At 34.4% G+C, this 15,093-nt stretch overlaps 7 protein-coding genes across 10 annotated transcripts; 3 read left to right on the forward strand and 4 right to left on the reverse strand.

The window, feature by feature from the left end:
• Positions 1-243: 243 nt before the first annotated feature.
• On the reverse strand, positions 244-3,371 carry LOC116336822 (DNA replication licensing factor Mcm7). Its single transcript, XM_031760972.1, has 7 exons — positions 3,134-3,371; positions 2,909-3,012; positions 2,567-2,832; positions 1,972-2,473; positions 1,372-1,878; positions 742-1,292; positions 244-631 (listed from the first exon to the last, which is right to left on the reverse strand). Exons 1-7 carry the CDS (start codon positions 3,162-3,164, stop codon positions 424-426), a joined length of 2,169 nt encoding a protein of 722 aa, XP_031616832.1. The 5' UTR covers positions 3,165-3,371; the 3' UTR covers positions 244-423.
• A 540-nt stretch (positions 3,372-3,911) lies between these two features.
• LOC116352292 (differentially expressed in FDCP 8 homolog) lies at positions 3,912-6,752 on the reverse strand. 2 transcript variants are annotated; one of them, XM_031784777.1, is made up of 5 exons: positions 6,148-6,752; positions 5,799-6,090; positions 5,574-5,618; positions 5,144-5,281; positions 3,912-5,066 (listed from the first exon to the last, which is right to left on the reverse strand). In XM_031784777.1, exons 1-5 carry the CDS (start codon positions 6,550-6,552, stop codon positions 4,504-4,506), a joined length of 1,443 nt encoding a protein of 480 aa, XP_031640637.1. In that variant the 5' UTR covers positions 6,553-6,752; the 3' UTR covers positions 3,912-4,503. The 2 variants fall into 2 exon arrangements, with proteins under 2 accessions (XP_031640637.1, XP_031640638.1); XM_031784778.1 differs by lacking the exon at positions 5,574-5,618 and having other exon boundaries at positions 3,915-5,066.
• Positions 6,753-6,931: 179 nt separating this feature from the next.
• On the forward strand, positions 6,932-9,238 carry LOC116352353 (tumor susceptibility gene 101 protein). Of its 2 annotated transcripts, none has more exons than XM_031784890.1 (9): positions 6,932-7,107; positions 7,414-7,498; positions 7,565-7,630; positions 7,699-7,862; positions 7,928-8,036; positions 8,103-8,314; positions 8,425-8,640; positions 8,734-8,867; positions 8,949-9,238. In XM_031784890.1, the coding sequence occupies exons 1-9, from the start codon at positions 7,066-7,068 to the stop codon at positions 9,133-9,135; spliced, it is 1,215 nt and encodes a 404-aa protein (XP_031640750.1). In that variant the 5' UTR covers positions 6,932-7,065; the 3' UTR covers positions 9,136-9,238. The 2 variants fall into 2 exon arrangements, with proteins under 2 accessions (XP_031640750.1, XP_031640751.1); XM_031784891.1 differs by having other exon boundaries at positions 8,106-8,314.
• A 634-nt stretch (positions 9,239-9,872) lies between these two features.
• LOC116336694 (dehydrogenase/reductase SDR family member 4) lies at positions 9,873-11,283 on the forward strand. Its single transcript, XM_031760730.1, has 4 exons — positions 9,873-10,265; positions 10,348-10,753; positions 10,821-11,011; positions 11,079-11,283. The coding sequence occupies exons 1-4, from the start codon at positions 10,201-10,203 to the stop codon at positions 11,191-11,193; spliced, it is 777 nt and encodes a 258-aa protein (XP_031616590.1). The 5' UTR covers positions 9,873-10,200; the 3' UTR covers positions 11,194-11,283.
• LOC116336695 (EKC/KEOPS complex subunit TP53RK) lies at positions 11,258-12,081 on the reverse strand. Its single transcript, XM_031760731.1, has one exon. It carries the CDS (start codon positions 11,963-11,965, stop codon positions 11,276-11,278), a length of 690 nt encoding a protein of 229 aa, XP_031616591.1. The 5' UTR covers positions 11,966-12,081; the 3' UTR covers positions 11,258-11,275.
• Positions 12,082-12,128: 47 nt separating this feature from the next.
• On the forward strand, positions 12,129-12,686 carry LOC116336698 (transmembrane protein 258). The gene is made up of 2 exons (XM_031760733.1): positions 12,129-12,263; positions 12,333-12,686. Exon 2 carries the CDS (start codon positions 12,339-12,341, stop codon positions 12,579-12,581), a length of 243 nt encoding a protein of 80 aa, XP_031616593.1. The 5' UTR covers positions 12,129-12,263; positions 12,333-12,338; the 3' UTR covers positions 12,582-12,686.
• A 176-nt stretch (positions 12,687-12,862) lies between these two features.
• LOC116336691 (eukaryotic translation initiation factor 3 subunit L) lies at positions 12,863-14,995 on the reverse strand. 2 transcript variants are annotated; one of them, XM_031760727.1, is made up of 3 exons: positions 14,859-14,995; positions 13,626-14,683; positions 12,863-13,542 (listed from the first exon to the last, which is right to left on the reverse strand). In XM_031760727.1, exons 1-3 carry the CDS (start codon positions 14,883-14,885, stop codon positions 13,008-13,010), a joined length of 1,620 nt encoding a protein of 539 aa, XP_031616587.1. In that variant the 5' UTR covers positions 14,886-14,995; the 3' UTR covers positions 12,863-13,007. The 2 variants fall into 2 exon arrangements, with proteins under 2 accessions (XP_031616587.1, XP_031616586.1); XM_031760726.1 differs by having other exon boundaries at positions 14,853-14,988.
• Between the last annotated feature and the right edge of the window lie 98 nt (positions 14,996-15,093).

Here is a 15,093-nt window from a genome sequence, read left to right on the forward strand (position 1 = left end):
ATGAGAATGTCACAATTTTCCAAATGTCAGAGGAAAATTGGAAAATTCTGCACATCGACACGTACTTTATATGCGCACACGCACAAAACACCTCCATTCGAATAACCAGTTGAATGGTCATTTTTTCCGTTTAAACACTTACTTTGGTTAAGTACATCGTTGGTGTATTCAACTTTTACGGACCAATAGATATAATACAAACACGAGATTCTTTAATAAAACACCATTTAATTATTTCTTATATCGTTATGCGTATAACAAAATGATTCTATTTGTCTATGAAAAAAAAAAATGAAATGGAATGAGAGAAAAAAAACACACATACATGAAATCTAATGAATTGCATACTCGGAACAATGATAGTATTAAAAAAATGAAAAATGTCGTAAATTTTGAACGTAATCAAATAACTGAATAGCTTATTTAAAAAACGAGGGTAATTTGAGTTCGAGCTTGATTGACTTGCCAAACATTCAACTGTTCGTAGTCATCGATACATTTATCCACTTGGTCGGGTTTGAATCCTTTGGTTGTACAACGGTCCATAATTTCGGAGATTCGAATTGAAGTGCCCGATTGTTTAATTGCTTCTTTGATCAAATTGTATATCTTATCAGACGACGAGTGACGACTGCACGGAGAAAAAAAGATAATATTTATTGAATGACTGTGTTTAATGGATTTTCGCATCAAAATTGATACTGCATTTGATTTAAAACGTAAATTAATTGAAATACGTACTTTACGCCAACTTGTTGATCAGATGTTGAAGCCAACGAAGCCTTTGACATTTCCAACAAACGAAGAGCTTCGACCACATCGTCTTTGTCGACAACATCCGATAGACGTAAACGAGCCAATGCAGTCGATAAACGCACAATACCTAACAAATTACGTGCTGATGTATATGTGGTGTCGGCATTATTACGAGCATCACGACGCAAATCAACATAAGCTCCAACAATGAAATCGGACAAATCGGCTGAAATAGTTGGCTCTTTTCGTTTGCACAATGTAATATAACGACGCATCAAACTCATGTCCAACGGCTTTGAAGCGGTTGGTGGCTGTTTCAAATGAGTGTGTACATATGCAATATGTTTGGCCAAACGTAAATCATTATCGCGTTCAGCTTTGTCTTGAATCAACCACAATAAATCAAAACGTGACAGTAGTGCAGCTGGTAATTGAATATTTTGCTCAATTGTACGTTTGTTATTATATTTTCCGAATGCCGGATTTGCAGCGGCCAAAATTGAAACGCGAGCATTTAATGTTGTCATAATACCAGCCTAGAATTGATGATCATAGTTTATCAAATGAGTGATTGGTAACGTGGCATTTTTCATATTATATGAATGGACTACTTACTTTTGCAATTGAAATTGTTTGTTGTTCCATAACTTCGTGTATAGCAGTACGATCACCGTCGGCCATTTTATCGAATTCATCAATGCAACAGACACCCTGATCGGCCAATACAAGTGCACCGCCTTCCAGAACCATTTCATTGGTCAACGGATCTTTCATAACAGCTGCAGTCAAACCGACACCAGATGAACCACGACCAGTTGTGTATTGACTACGGGCAGCCAAACGATTTATGTAGCCCAATAATTGTGATTTGGCCACACCAGGATCACCCATTAAACAGATGTTGATGTTACCACGGATTTTCATGCCATCGGGACGCTTATCAACACCGCCAACCAATAACAAAAGCAACGCTTTTTTCACATCCAAATGACCGAAAATTTCTGGAGCAATGCTAGTGGCCAAACGTGCATAAAAATCATCTTGAGCCAATTCGTTCAATTCATCGGGTGTGAGTTCGGCATTTTGTTCAGTGTCATCGGTATTGTTGAGGCACACAATTTTCTAAATAAATAAAATTTGTAAATATTGAATTAGGAATGACATGTCTTTCTTAGAAAGGTTCAATATGAAATTTTGAGATGAAATGCATCTTACATGTGCTTCGATGAATGTTTCACTGAGCAGTCCCGATACCATCTGTTTGAATCCGGTACGCATCAACGGCAAAAATATGCCAGTAACAACAACATGATCGCCAGGTTGAGCTTGACGAGTAGCCTCACCACGGCACATGATTGTTACCGAGCGAGGAATATGACCAATTGGCACTTGATCGCTGTGCTCTTGAATTTTAATCTCTTGGAATTTAACGAATTTCGAGCCACGCGTTTGCAAATACAAACGGCCACCAGACTTATTTACACGGCAATCTTCAGATGGACAATCAGCGACTGGCATGAATGATAATGAATTTACTGGCTGATAGGTTTCAGCACCACATCGATCGCATGTGTATGTGGCAACGACCATCATTGGTTTCACTTCAGTGCAACGCGTTACAATACCGCGTACCGAAACCAATTTACCAATACTATCAGCTTTCACTTCACGAATCGATAATGGCTTTTGCAAAGCTGGCGCTTTAAATGACACTTCACTAATGAAAATTTTCCAAATAAAAACATTCAACTTAATATGATGAAACAAAGGTGTATTAAAGTTCAAGAAAAATCAGGAAATCTCAACTTACAATCGCTTCATGAGCTCTGGTGGAAAACGGTTTTTCGCATCTCTGACTTCGTTTGTGTTTCTTATACGAGATTCCATCAACAAACGATGTTCAATGTACACATCCAATGAGTCTTTAGCAACAACATTTCGTTCTTTATACTGTGGCAACAATTCCAAAATAACTTCGGAAAATAAATTTGAATAGCGTCGAGTATTTTGCATGATAGCTTCAACGAGTAGCTCATTAAACTCATGCAAATCATCAAGTTCAATGCTGATTTCAACCTGAAGAATTGAAAAATTTACATGAAAAATCGATGTGTTATAAATGCATATGATTGAGATGAAAGTAATAACTTACTTGTTCACGATGGGCGATGTTTACAAGTTGACTTGCATATTTAAAGAACTTAGCGCCATTTTCATTGGTCTCACAAAATTCCGTGAGAAAAGCCTTGATGGCTTCTATAAATGAAAAAAATAATTTAAAAAACACATTAGTTACACATTGAAACGAATTGCAAATAAAAGTTCGAAATTAAGTGTTGAGAAATGATTACAAAAATATTTCACACATTTTTCGTACCTTTGTCTTGAGCATAATCACGGCGTGCCATTTCCTTCACTTTACTTTTTAATCAAAAATACTCGTTTTAATAATTTCTTTAAAAAAGATACTGCCACAAAATGTTTAATGAATTGTTGTTTGTTTTGTCAGTTGTACAAATTGTTTATTGAATTGTTTTTTTTAAGTTATTTTATTGTTCGAAGTGTTTGGAACAAAGCAGCTGGTGATCAAGTTTAGAATTGTGATGAAACTAAAACATCAGTTGCTCGTTTTGGCGGCAAAATGTTTGTGCATGAAGTTGCCGCTGTCAATTGCGTTTACTAAAACAAATGTACTTTATGAAATACTTTTGCTCAAGCAGACAATATTGAGTAGTCTACTTAATTTAAAGTATTTTCGTGATTACTTGAATTAAAAATTGCAAATTGATAATGTCATAACGTCTATTGCAATTTAATGTAATAACGTATTATTGGGGAATATTTTTTTATTGGTATTGTATGAACTTTTCATCTTAAATGCGTTTGTTGACCATAATTTAGAGGTTTTGTCTTTTTCTCTCGAATGATCTGATGAAAATCATTTTTCATTCAAATGAAATATTCTTTATTTATTTATTTTTATTTATTGTCTTTATTGAATTGCTGAATATAATTTATTGACTTTCTATCTAATATATAAAATATCTGAAAAAGTGTATCCTGAAAACAAACCATTGAACATTATTATCGATATTTAAAATCTTGTTGATCAGGAGTGCACAAAAAGTACAGAAATAAAACAGTCACTAATTCCAAAAAATTACAGAAATTGTATCTCAGTATGTTGGCAATAAATCAGGGCCAGCCAAAAATTGCTTTAGGTATTTTAGAATCCAACAAAAAATCAGCATTTATATCAGTGATTATTCGGCTGATTGTATTAGCCGATTGTGGCCAGAACAGAAAAAAGAAATCCACAAGAATACTCCCTTTCCCAAAATTTAATATACATGCTATCGTGGTGGGTATTGGCACACATTCACTCGCTTCCCATTCCATTCACTTTGGTTGATTTAAAATATTTGTATATTTCATTTTCAGGTTGAAAGAATTTACGAAAATTTGAATAAGAAGTTTTCGTTAAACGTATCATTTTGAAAGAATCGTTTTTCTTGAATAGCAATGCATATAACAATTTGAAAAAAAAAATAATAATATAAAAGCACTATGTATATTGTATATTTTATTTGTGCAGTTGGCGACTCATCTATATAAAAAATGTATTCAAAGTTCCACATGATTCATATAAAAATTAATTTAGCGGTTGTAGCTTTAAATTTTACATATGTATATAATAATTTGTCTAATAAATATCGGTTATTCGAAGCATATGAAAAGTTCGAAGGTCTATGATGAACTTGGTATAGATTTGTTGGCATTTGCTTCGTCTTCTTCTGACTGTTGAAGCAGTGATCGTCTGTGTTCCATGCGTGCGCATTTTGGACATTTTTGATTTTTTCGAAGCCAACAGGCTCGATGAAAAACCGTTTTACATTTTTTACAATGAATAGCTCCATCATCAAATGGAAAAAGCACCTCAATATTACTGCAAATTTCACAGACATATCCTTTTCCCGAGCACAATTCACATTTTCGAATGTGTTGCTCGAATGTTGCAAATAATTTATTCAAAAATTCAATGATTGTCCCATTTTCAGCGCCAATCAAATCAGCTATACTGTACATATTGATGGATTGCACTAAATGGCGTCGAGCACCGATTGCATTTTCCAATAGTTTTGCATTGGTCGCAATTCGACATTCGGTTAAATAACGTCGCATATCATTTAAATTGGTTCGCAATTTTTTCACTAAACTCAAATTTTGTACGTAAATAAATAGTTTGGGATTTTTTTGCTCCAAATCGATGACTGGCCGATCCACAGTTAAATTCATTTCCTGTAAAGTAGCTGAAATGTAAAAAAAATGTTTGTACTTATTAGTCTTTTCTGAATGAAAATCAGAAAATATTTCAAAAATGAATTACCTCGACAAATTTTGTATGGCGTAAAATCCCAGTTGTGCAAAATTCGTGCAAAAATCGGTGCACTGTCGTTCCAATGACACGAAGGACAATAATAGAGTCCGGTATAGTCACAGATACGCGGTTCAACCCAACCTCCCTCTGCCAATTCATAAATTGAATCAATATGAATATATTTTTTTGGGTTGAATATAATATCAGTGTTAGATTATGTCTTCTATTTACCATGAATGATTTGAAAAACAAAATATAAAGCTTAGAAGGATAAAACTCAAACGATAGATATTCTTATGTGGGAAGAAAAGATGCAAAGAGGTGTAAAAAATAAATAAATCAATAGTTGGTGCACTAAGCGAAAGGGAAGTAAAATGTGGTATGTGCGAACAAAAGATGTTAATCGGGATATTGTGCATAGAATTTCGCATGAATCTACCTGCTTTGCTACGTAATCCCAAGCAGTAGAACCAACCAGGAAAATCTGGAAATGTCGATGTTTTTTTTTGAAGTCAACAAAATGGTATAGTGAAAAAGGTATATTACACATTTTAGTCAGATTCACATATATTCAACGCATACAATTTCTAATGTAATGAAATTTCACTGATGCACACAATGATCGATTTCTTAAACTTGAAAAACAAAAAGAATGTGCACTTACTGAAGCTTAACGATGAACTGCACTCAGCGCATTTGTAGGCTTGAAATGAGAGTCCACTTTCTGGGCATATTTCATCCAATGGTTCTTTGCGTTCGGATGTTATTACATGTGCACAGACCCTAACAATGCTTTCCAGACATTTGTAGTGAACACGAAAATTGCAGTCGATACAAATATACGATGCTTGAACAACACTCCAAATGATTCCGGTACAATGGTCACAATGAGGTCGGGTTGTTGTTTGACTAGGCTTTTGATTGTGATGGTCGACAAAATGGTGTCCCAAAATGATCTACAAAATGAAACATTATTAAGGTACGTACACAAAAAAAAGCTAAATAAAATATACTCTGTACGATGCTCCAATTTTAGCGTCATCAACATTGGCGTCTTCCATTTCTCGTAATCGAAATCTCAGTTCAACCAAATGCCTAACCAACCATTTACGTTCTGTTGAACATTCGTCCGTTTTTAGCACTAATTCTTTACATTTTTCAATGGCATTCGTGAGGTCATCGATTGAGGCATCTTCTTCAAGCACCAATTGCCATTGCTCTTTGATTAAACTATTCGGAATGGCATGTGACTTGTCAGAACTGTCGTCTCCAGACACCGAGGCCAATGTATCGGTACTGTCGAATGAAGGACTTGTCGGCGGTAAAAAGTTGGTCCCTTCGACTGGTGACGATGATGTGCTTATCAAATTGCTCAATGCATTTGGAATATTTGCAAAATTTCCACGCAGTGATTGCATTGCTTTCTATCTATTCGAACCAATTGTGTGTGGTTTTGTTTTTATTTTTTTTATAATTTTATACAATTTTCCTTATCTAATCATTCGACACAAATACAGACACTCAACGTCACTTAATATATAAATTTCAAATTAACTTTTCATTTTTGGGTATTTGAAACATTTTCTTTTGTTTTTCTTTTGTCGTTTGCAATAATAATCTCATGACAGCTGACATAGACACAAAACAAAGAAATTTGGACGAACTCAGACAGAAATATGTGGAATGAATGCATTCAATGTCACTATGTGAAACAATTTAATGCACACTTGTTCAAGAATTAAACGAACACGAAGAATGCTTCTCTACACCTATATGATTCATACAAAATTTGACAGAAAGATTTTGTCATCATTGTGTATTGATGATTGCAATAATAATCAAAAGTTTTCACAGTGAAAATAATTTATCCAAAGAAAGAAAATCACAACAAGAACAATTTTACGCATAAAAAAATATTTTCGTGGTGAACAATGGTTGTTTATGAAGCACAACTTTCAAAGTTCTTAGCTGGGGTTGGTTTTTTTTCCATTGTTTATGCATATAAATTTAATTGAGTAGACAATGGCAAAATGTATCGCATTTAAATGATCAATTTTGCTCAAATCTATATGTTCACAACAACATTTATGTTTTGTTTTCCATACTTTTTACATACATTTTTTTTTTATCTTCAATTCGAACTTCCGCTACTTAAAACTGCTTAAAATTATTTATCCGCTATGAGAAAAAAAATGCTTGAATCACTTGATAACATTATCAAACATTAGCCACTTTATTATATGAAACCTCTTCAAAATTTATATATTTTTCATTCACAGTATCAGCATGTAAATCAAACCAAAAAAGATGTGGTAGATGTTGTGGAACAATATCGTGGTTTAACATTTAAGCTTGAAGATTTTGGTTTGTATCATAAAACGAACTGACGTAAATGACGTAAGCTAATTATGTTTTTTTTTTCTACTTCAGTCTTCAATGATGGGAATAGCAAAGAGTTGCTCAATATAAGCGGAACTATACCAGTTGTTTACAAAAGTAAGTACAATTGGATTTGTTTACATATCATCAGATGAACGAATGTTTGTGCTTTTATTTTTCACCAGATAACACCTACCATATTCCAATCTGCATTTGGTTAATGGACACACATCCATATAATGCACCACTCGCGTATGTTCAACCAACGTCCGACATGCAAATTAAGGTTTCAATGTTTGTCGATCACAATGGTAAAATTTATCTGCCATATTTACACGAATGGAATCCAGTGAGTATTCAATTGAGAAATTTTATGAAAATATCTTTATGTATAATTGCATTCGTCCACTACAGTCGTCTTCAGATTTACTGGGGCTTATTCAAGTGATGATCGTTACATTTGGTGATATGCCACCGGTCTATGCAAAACCAAAAGAACAAGTCACACCGTACCCAACACAACGTAGGTTCACAATAGATTGCTCATATTTTATTTTATTTTAAAAAAACGGTTACCATTCAATATCAGCAGCATTCATGCCTCAACCTGGTGGAGGTCCTGGTTATGGTTTGCCATATCCTGCCGCATCGGGTGCATTTCCGCCATATCCAACTAGCAATTTTGGAGGCTTTCCATCTTATCCGGGCGCCAGCGGAGCATCAAACCCACCATCAAGTGGATATCCACCATATCCAATGTCCAATCCATCACACTCAGGATATAATAGCTTTTTTGGAGGTGTAAGTTAACCACAGCATCTCCTTTTCTCAGAAAACTGCTATTGGCATCGTTTTTCTTATTTCTAAAGTAAACAGTCGTCAACAAATATATATGAATAATATATTTTTAGCAATCAAACACATCACAAGATGGCACAATGACCATAACTGAGGAACACATCAAGGCATCGCTCATCAGTGCTGTGGAAGATAAATTACGGCGTCGAATACAAGAGCGTGTTAATCAACATCAAGCCGAAATGGACACATTAAATCGCACCAAACATGAATTGAACGAGGGCCGAGCCAAAATTAACGAAATCATTTCAAAATTAGAACGAGAAGAGGTTTGTTTCCCAAAACATATTTGGAGCCACTTTTCGTTGCTCATCGAGTGGACTTTTTATTCACATAAATGATTTTTCGAATTTTCATAATAGAACGAATTGAAAACGAGCATTGGCGTTCTAGTGGAAAAACAGAAAACATTGGAAAAATCACTTGAAACATTGGAAAAAGTTGACACAATTGATGTCGATGAAGCAGTCACAACAACAGCACCACTATACAGGCAGTAAGTAAATGATCACGGCCGATTTCAATTCATTTGTCTTTAAACATTTCACAAATTAATGAATAAATTATTTGTTATTAGATTATTGAATGCCTATGCTGAAGAGGCTGCTATTGAAGATTCGATATATTACATTGGCGAAGCATTACGAAATGGTGTCTTAGATTTGGAAGTATTTCTAAAGCATGTTCGTCAATTGTCGCGCAAACAATTCGTGTTACGTGCAACGATGCAAAAATGCCGACAAAAAGCTGGTTTAGCTGGCTAATTTTTGAAAACCATTTTTTACAATGTCAATGATATGAACAAACATGTTATGCCTATATGATATATAAAAAACCTATTGAATAAAATAAAAATTCATACGAATACATGCCGGAGTTTTATTCTTTAAAATTTGTATTAAACATAAGTTGATTGAATTACGTGTGCAATCAAGGGGAAAAGTACTAGTATTTTTAATTCAATGTAATGCCAAATAATGCAAAAAAATACCAAGTAAGTTCGAAAAATGCCATTTAATTTTTAATAATTTTTCATGAACAAAAATTAAACGCGTCAATTAAGAAGTAAAACAGAGAGAAGGAAACATTCAAACACCACTGCTACACAGCTCACCTTGTAAATAGTTGCACAAAAACAAACAACTATAAGCAATGGAAGCGTGTCAGTGGAATACAGAAAAGAACATACAAATATACATCAATACGCAAATTTGTGTGTATTGGACATCATCTACTGAGTCGCCGCCAGTGTGCTACGCATTCACAGCAATGCATGAAAGGGATGATAGAATATTTTCTTTTGAATGATCTATTATGTTCAATTATCCTTCCACTTTTAGATAATTATATGATTGCAAGAATAAGTTCACATTCTAATAGGAATATAATTAAGTTGCCTTTCGCTTTTGTAAAAATGAGTGGGAAATCAAGCAATTTATGGTTATATTTTAGTATAAATAACCGTCGAAATTGTATGAAGAGTTAGTTCTTGTTCTTGTTCGATTTCGTTAGTTCTTGTTTACAAAAGTGTATTCTGTTCAGTTTTTGTTTATAAAATTGTGTTGGTGATTTAAATCAAGTGAATTTGGTTTCATTTATAGAGTTGCTTATTTCCTCTCTTAAAAAGGAAAACATCGAACAAACACAAACATACATACAAACAAAATAAAGAGCGATCAATTGTCAATGTGACATTAGCGGTCTCGACTCGTGATTCACAAATCAAAATTGATAATACATTTCTTTTTTGCGAGTCATTGTGAGAACTTTCTTTACTGCAAGTCTCCAGTTAGATCTATTTGAATTTTCCAAAAAAAAATAAATATAAAATGGCACATCGTAATATCAGCAGATTGGTTAACAAAGTAGCTGTTATTACTGCATCCACTGACGGGTAAATAGTTTACAAATATTTATCGTTTCAAATCAATCGTTATGTTTTTTTTTTTTGATCAGCAAAATTGTTTATTTTTAAGAATTGGTTTTGCAATTGCAAAACGATTTGCTGCAGAAGGTGCCAAAGTGGTTGTGAGCAGTCGAAAACCAGAAAATGTTTCAAATGCTGTGAATAAATTGAAAAATGATGGTTTTTCGAATGTGATTGGTGTTAAATGTCATGTTTCGGATGCAAATGATCGTAAAAATTTATTCGATGAAACGCTTAAAAATTTTGGTAAAATTGATATTCTAGTATCGAATGCAGCGGTAAATCCCGTTGTTGGACCTGTACTTGCTTGCCCGGAAGATGCATGGGATAAAATATTTGATGTAAATGTTAAAGCATCGTTTCTTTTGGCTAAAGAAGTTACACCAATTTTACGTGACGAAACGAACGGAAGCATCATATTTGTATCATCATACGCTGGACTCAATCCATTCCCGGTATTATCAATTTATCATATCGTATCATTATTTTGATAACATAAATATATAAATATATGATCTTTAGTTAATTGGAGCTTATTCAGTTAGCAAAACAGCATTGATTGGATTAACAAAAGCACTAGCGCAAAATCTTGCTCCTGAAAATATTCGGGTTAATTGTGTTGCACCTGGCATTATTCGAACAAAATTTGGTTCAGTAATGTACGAGTCGGAAACAGCACATGAAGCGGCTCTATCGATGATTCCGATGAACCGGTAAGAATGTGATTCATTAAAAATGTTAATAATATTTAATTCTTTTCAAATCGATCATCGTTATCAGATTGGGTGAAGTTGAAGATATATCGGGACTTGTTGCCTTTTTGGCATCAGACGATGCAGCCTATATTACGGGTGAAACGATTGTGGCTGCCGGTGGAATGCCATCAAGACTTTAGATATGGGGCTATGATGGATGGGTGTGGGACTTACAAATAAAAAGCATATAATTTTTTGAAAAATAAATATATATTTTTTTATTTATCCGACCATGGTGCGTTTTCTTCCACGCGCTCGAACCTCTTCAAATTTATTGATAATTTCAATGACATTGGCTGTATTGGCTTCTTTATAAGCGTCTAGAATTGTATTGAATAGATATGTTATGTCGCTGTGTGTACTGAGCAATGCCCGTTCCAAAACGTATAAGTCAACACCTTTTACTTCACTGCTTTGATTAAAACTTGATAGTCCAAAGTCGATCATAATTAATTTGTAATCACGAAATGTGCCATCGTCTGTCGCCAATGGATCCAATAAAATATTGGATGTGGTGAGATCACCGTGTATCAAATTGTTGGCATGCATTTTTCCAATGCATGTTCCGATTTCACCGGCCAACTTGTTGATTCGTTGCTTTTGCTCGGCTGGTTCATTGAGCTGTGCCACAATATCATTTATGTATGCCTTTGCAGTGATACTTTTTTCAAAATATTCCATGTAAATTTTTCGTTCATTCAAATCCATGTGTAAAATACGTGGTGCATTCACACCGGCCGCTTCGCATCTTGCTGCTGTTTTCGATTCGGCACGCATTCGTTCTTTTGTGAGGTGAGTATCCAAATCGGGATGTCGATAATGTTTCACAAATCGTTCTTTTATCAAACATTTTTTACCACAAAATTCACCAAGCGACAATTTTGCCTCGGCTCCTTGTTTAATAATAACCATTTTACTTTCTCTCGTTTTTATAACTCGTGATTTTGTTGATATAGAACCGAAAATAATAATAATAATAATACAAAAGCTCTCAGTTCAACACAATGACGAAATTCAGTTTTTTTTTTTTTAAATAGGTTATGTTTTTTATGTAAACTCAACTTCAACAATTGCCAACTTCACACCAATCAATGACACTTCGTCATTACGCCGGCCACGTAAATAGTTTGTCATATTAACAATATACGCAAACAACCAGAAAAACACAACGAGAAAACCCGCACCAAACCAAATTTCCACCGATCAAATTGTAAGTTAAATCAAAATTGTCGTCGTTAGTCAATTGAAATGAATCTAAATTAAATGATTGAAATTTCAGGCAAAAATGGAGTCATTGACACGATACGTATCGCCAATCAACCCATCAGTATTTCCACATTTGGCTACTGTTCTATTGATTATCGGCACATTCTTCACATCATGGTTCTTCGTTTTTGTCGTTTCACGCCCGAAAGGATTTAGCAAAAGTACTCTCATCTTGAAGGAATTGCTTATCAGCTTGTTTGCTGCAATTTTCTTGGGCTTTGGTTTACTATTCCTGTTCCTATCCGTCGGCATTTACGTCTAATATTAATTTAATACACACAAACACTCAAAAAAAAAAAAAACATTCTAGCACTATGATTTTGATTTCAATGAAGTTCAATTGATCTTTTGATTTGTGTACGATTTATTTTTTCGTTTGTTTTTTTTTTTCTCTCGTTTAATTGAATACAAAGATAAATAGATAATTCGCATACTTTCTTAGCCAGCCAACGATCTGCAATTGATGTATACAAATACATTTAAGAAGAAGAAAAGTTCATATAAAACAAATAAATAAACCAATCATATTAAAATAAAAACAAATTGTTTATTCCAATAAATCGCATGTATTATCTCTTTATTGATCTTATTTGTGTCTTCGCCGTTTGTGAACAAAGTTGTTGGTAATGCAAGATTTAGGTTAATTCAAATTAGTGGAATATGAATATGATATTTGCCAGATTTTTATTTAAATTTTGAGGTTGTGCAAGCGTCGGTTTAAATCACCGAATTTCAAAATTTTACGAATAAAGAATTCGCCATAGCGATGGGCCACTTTTGTATCAGCAATATGAATCATATCAAGGTCAATATAGAAATCCAATTCCGAACCGGACACAAATTTGCCATCCAAACCGCTTGAACCTTCGCTCCATACAAGATTTTTCATTTTATGTTTGAAGCACAATAAATGAGTCAATAAATTGTTGATGTCACGTTCGGCTGGCTCTTTGTTCATAAACGAAGCCAATTTTTCCAATGGCAACGTTGTATACAATTTCAAGTATGAACGAATGGTTGGTAATTCTTGTTGTTGTCGAACTTCGTCCATAAATACTTGTGTTTGATGTTCCATGGGTTGCTTGACAAAGTCACCTTCGGTTGCGTCGTTTGGTGGCGGACATGGTGAAATGAATTTTGGACTACCGAAAATAAAGAAGTTGCGGAACGTGTCCAAGTCACCGCATTGCATTTGATACATGCTTTCGTGATAGTTTTTGTCTCTGTGGAGAAAAATGGTGTAAAATTATCATTGATAGTATGAATTAATTGTTATTTTCTCATGTCATTATTTGTATATATTTACCGTAATGCTTGTTGGATTGATTCGTCAATGCATTGTGGATGAAGAACTAAACAAATGGTAAGCAATTGATACATTTGCTCAGTTTGTTTGTTGATTTGATCATTTTGATATGATCGGGTGCTGTACAATTGCTTCGTGCGTTGAATGAATAGCAAAATGGAGCTAAATGTACGAATGGCATCAGTATAGCGACGCATCATCATGTAAGCGAAACCAACATAATAAGATGTTGAAATTTGACAGGCTGGAATATGTGTGTATTGATTCTTCTTGTGAATTTCAATTGGTTCCAACACCTTAATTGCCTGATAGTAATCACCGAGCAATGAATGCAAACGCAGCATTTCGACCAAACTGAAATAGCCCAACATCTTATACAATGAATGACGTCCAAATTCACCAGCAACCGATTCTGGATCACCGCCCGATGCTGACACCTCCAATTGTAATTTAATATTCGACTTATCGACCAGCGAATGCAATACATTCAAAATGCACAAAATGGTCCAGTGATTTGTGTGCTTCAAAATGTTAAGCTCTTCTTCGTTTTTGTCATTGAGACGTGCACGATATTGGGCATAGTTTTGGAATTGATAGACGAATTCGTCGAGCAATTCCCACAGCCAAATGTCCGGCAATTCCAATTGAAATGGTTGCGGTGCCGACAAAATCAAATTGAAGAAGCTACAGTAGTTGAAAAATGAGTCAGCACGCTCATGAATGGTTGGACCTTCGGGAATTCGTGCATAAATATGACGAAAGTATAATTCTTTATACAATGTTAAAAACACATCATCGGTTCCAACGATATCGGCGATTTGATTTTCGGACGGCCATGCACGCTTATCGTAATACTGTTCGCTCAACTTTGGGAAAGTGTTTTCGTACGAATTTTGGATCTCGTAAACAACACCCTCACTGATTACAGTCCGAAAATATTCGATAAAGTTTTTCACAATATCGGGCACTTTCGGCACACTCATGCTGCGTTCATATTCCAAATCAAGAGTTGGATCGCCCGTATGGCTATCTTCGTCGTACATATAATCACGGTCATACTGCAATTGAAAGAAAATTATCAATAATGCGTTTGCCGATGAAACAAAATGGCGTGTACGGTATAGGTTAGGTTCATTTTTACTGGGACTCTAATTACTCGTATTTAATTTATCAAACTAAACACTCTAAAATAATATCAATACTGTTTGGGATTCGATAATTTCTTACACTTACCGGATCATAATCGTCTTGGTCGAGCATTTTGCAATTTTTTTTTCACGGAACTTTTGAATAAATTACTTGATGAACGTATGCAAGTTTTGCCACACCGCTACGGTCGTCTAAGTATACACTTATGGCATGGGAAACACTTTGACAGATTGAACTTATTTACACGTTTACATTTACATGAGTAAGTGGATGTGTGTAAATGTATGAGTGTCAGCATGTGTACTTTCACCATACACCA

Source organism: Contarinia nasturtii, unplaced genomic scaffold (genome assembly GCF_009176525.2).
Source record: "Contarinia nasturtii isolate CC-2019 unplaced genomic scaffold, AAFC_CNas_1.1 Cnas_scaffold_187, whole genome shotgun sequence".
Classification (NCBI taxonomy): Eukaryota; Metazoa; Arthropoda; class Insecta; order Diptera; family Cecidomyiidae; genus Contarinia; species Contarinia nasturtii.

What these genes read in the sequence shown, in the direction of transcription:
- LOC116336822 (XM_031760972.1), bottom strand. Translation starts at nt 3,164, where the DNA reads ATGGCACGCCGTGATTATGCTCAAGACAAAG. An exon ending in CCAGAGCTCATGAAGCGATT is followed by an intron (nt 2,474 to 2,566) that starts GTAAGTTGAGAT and finishes AATTTTCATTAG; the next exon opens with TGAAGTGTCATTTAAAGCGC. An exon ending in AAACAATTTCAATTGCAAAA is followed by an intron (nt 1,293 to 1,371) that starts GTAAGTAGTCCA and finishes CATCAATTCTAG; the next exon opens with GCTGGTATTATGACAACATT.
- LOC116352292 (XM_031784777.1), bottom strand. Translation starts at nt 6,552, where the DNA reads ATGCAATCACTGCGTGGAAATTTTGCAAATATTCCAAATGCATTGAGC. An exon ending in CAGTTCATCGTTAAGCTTCA is followed by an intron (nt 5,619 to 5,798) that starts GTAAGTGCACAT and finishes CGACATTTCCAG; the next exon opens with ATTTTCCTGGTTGGTTCTAC. An exon ending in GGGATTACGTAGCAAAGCAG is followed by an intron (nt 5,282 to 5,573) that starts GTAGATTCATGC and finishes ATGAATTGGCAG; the next exon opens with AGGGAGGTTGGGTTGAACCG.
- LOC116352353 (XM_031784890.1), top strand. Translation starts at nt 7,066, where the DNA reads ATGGTTGTTTATGAAGCACAACTTTCAAAGTTCTTAGCTGGG. An exon ending in TTTCAAAGTTCTTAGCTGGG is followed by an intron (nt 7,108 to 7,413) that starts GTTGGTTTTTTT and finishes TTTCATTCACAG; the next exon opens with TATCAGCATGTAAATCAAAC. An exon ending in ATTTACACGAATGGAATCCA is followed by an intron (nt 7,863 to 7,927) that starts GTGAGTATTCAA and finishes CGTCCACTACAG; the next exon opens with TCGTCTTCAGATTTACTGGG.
- LOC116336694 (XM_031760730.1), top strand. Translation starts at nt 10,201, where the DNA reads ATGGCACATCGTAATATCAGCAGATTGGTTAACAAAGTAGCTGTTATT. An exon ending in ATTACTGCATCCACTGACGG is followed by an intron (nt 10,266 to 10,347) that starts GTAAATAGTTTA and finishes TTTATTTTTAAG; the next exon opens with AATTGGTTTTGCAATTGCAA. An exon ending in TCGATGATTCCGATGAACCG is followed by an intron (nt 11,012 to 11,078) that starts GTAAGAATGTGA and finishes CATCGTTATCAG; the next exon opens with ATTGGGTGAAGTTGAAGATA.
- LOC116336695 (XM_031760731.1), bottom strand. Translation starts at nt 11,965, where the DNA reads ATGGTTATTATTAAACAAGGAGCCGAGGCAAAATTGTCGCTTGGTGAA.
- LOC116336698 (XM_031760733.1), top strand. Translation starts at nt 12,339, where the DNA reads ATGGAGTCATTGACACGATACGTATCGCCAATCAACCCATCAGTATTT.
- LOC116336691 (XM_031760726.1), bottom strand. Translation starts at nt 14,885, where the DNA reads ATGCTCGACCAAGACGATTATGATCCGGTAAGT. An exon ending in ACGATTATGATCCGGTAAGT is followed by an intron (nt 14,684 to 14,852) that starts GTAAGAAATTAT and finishes TTTCAATTGCAG; the next exon opens with TATGACCGTGATTATATGTA. An exon ending in TCAATCCAACAAGCATTACG is followed by an intron (nt 13,543 to 13,625) that starts GTAAATATATAC and finishes TTTTCTCCACAG; the next exon opens with AGACAAAAACTATCACGAAA.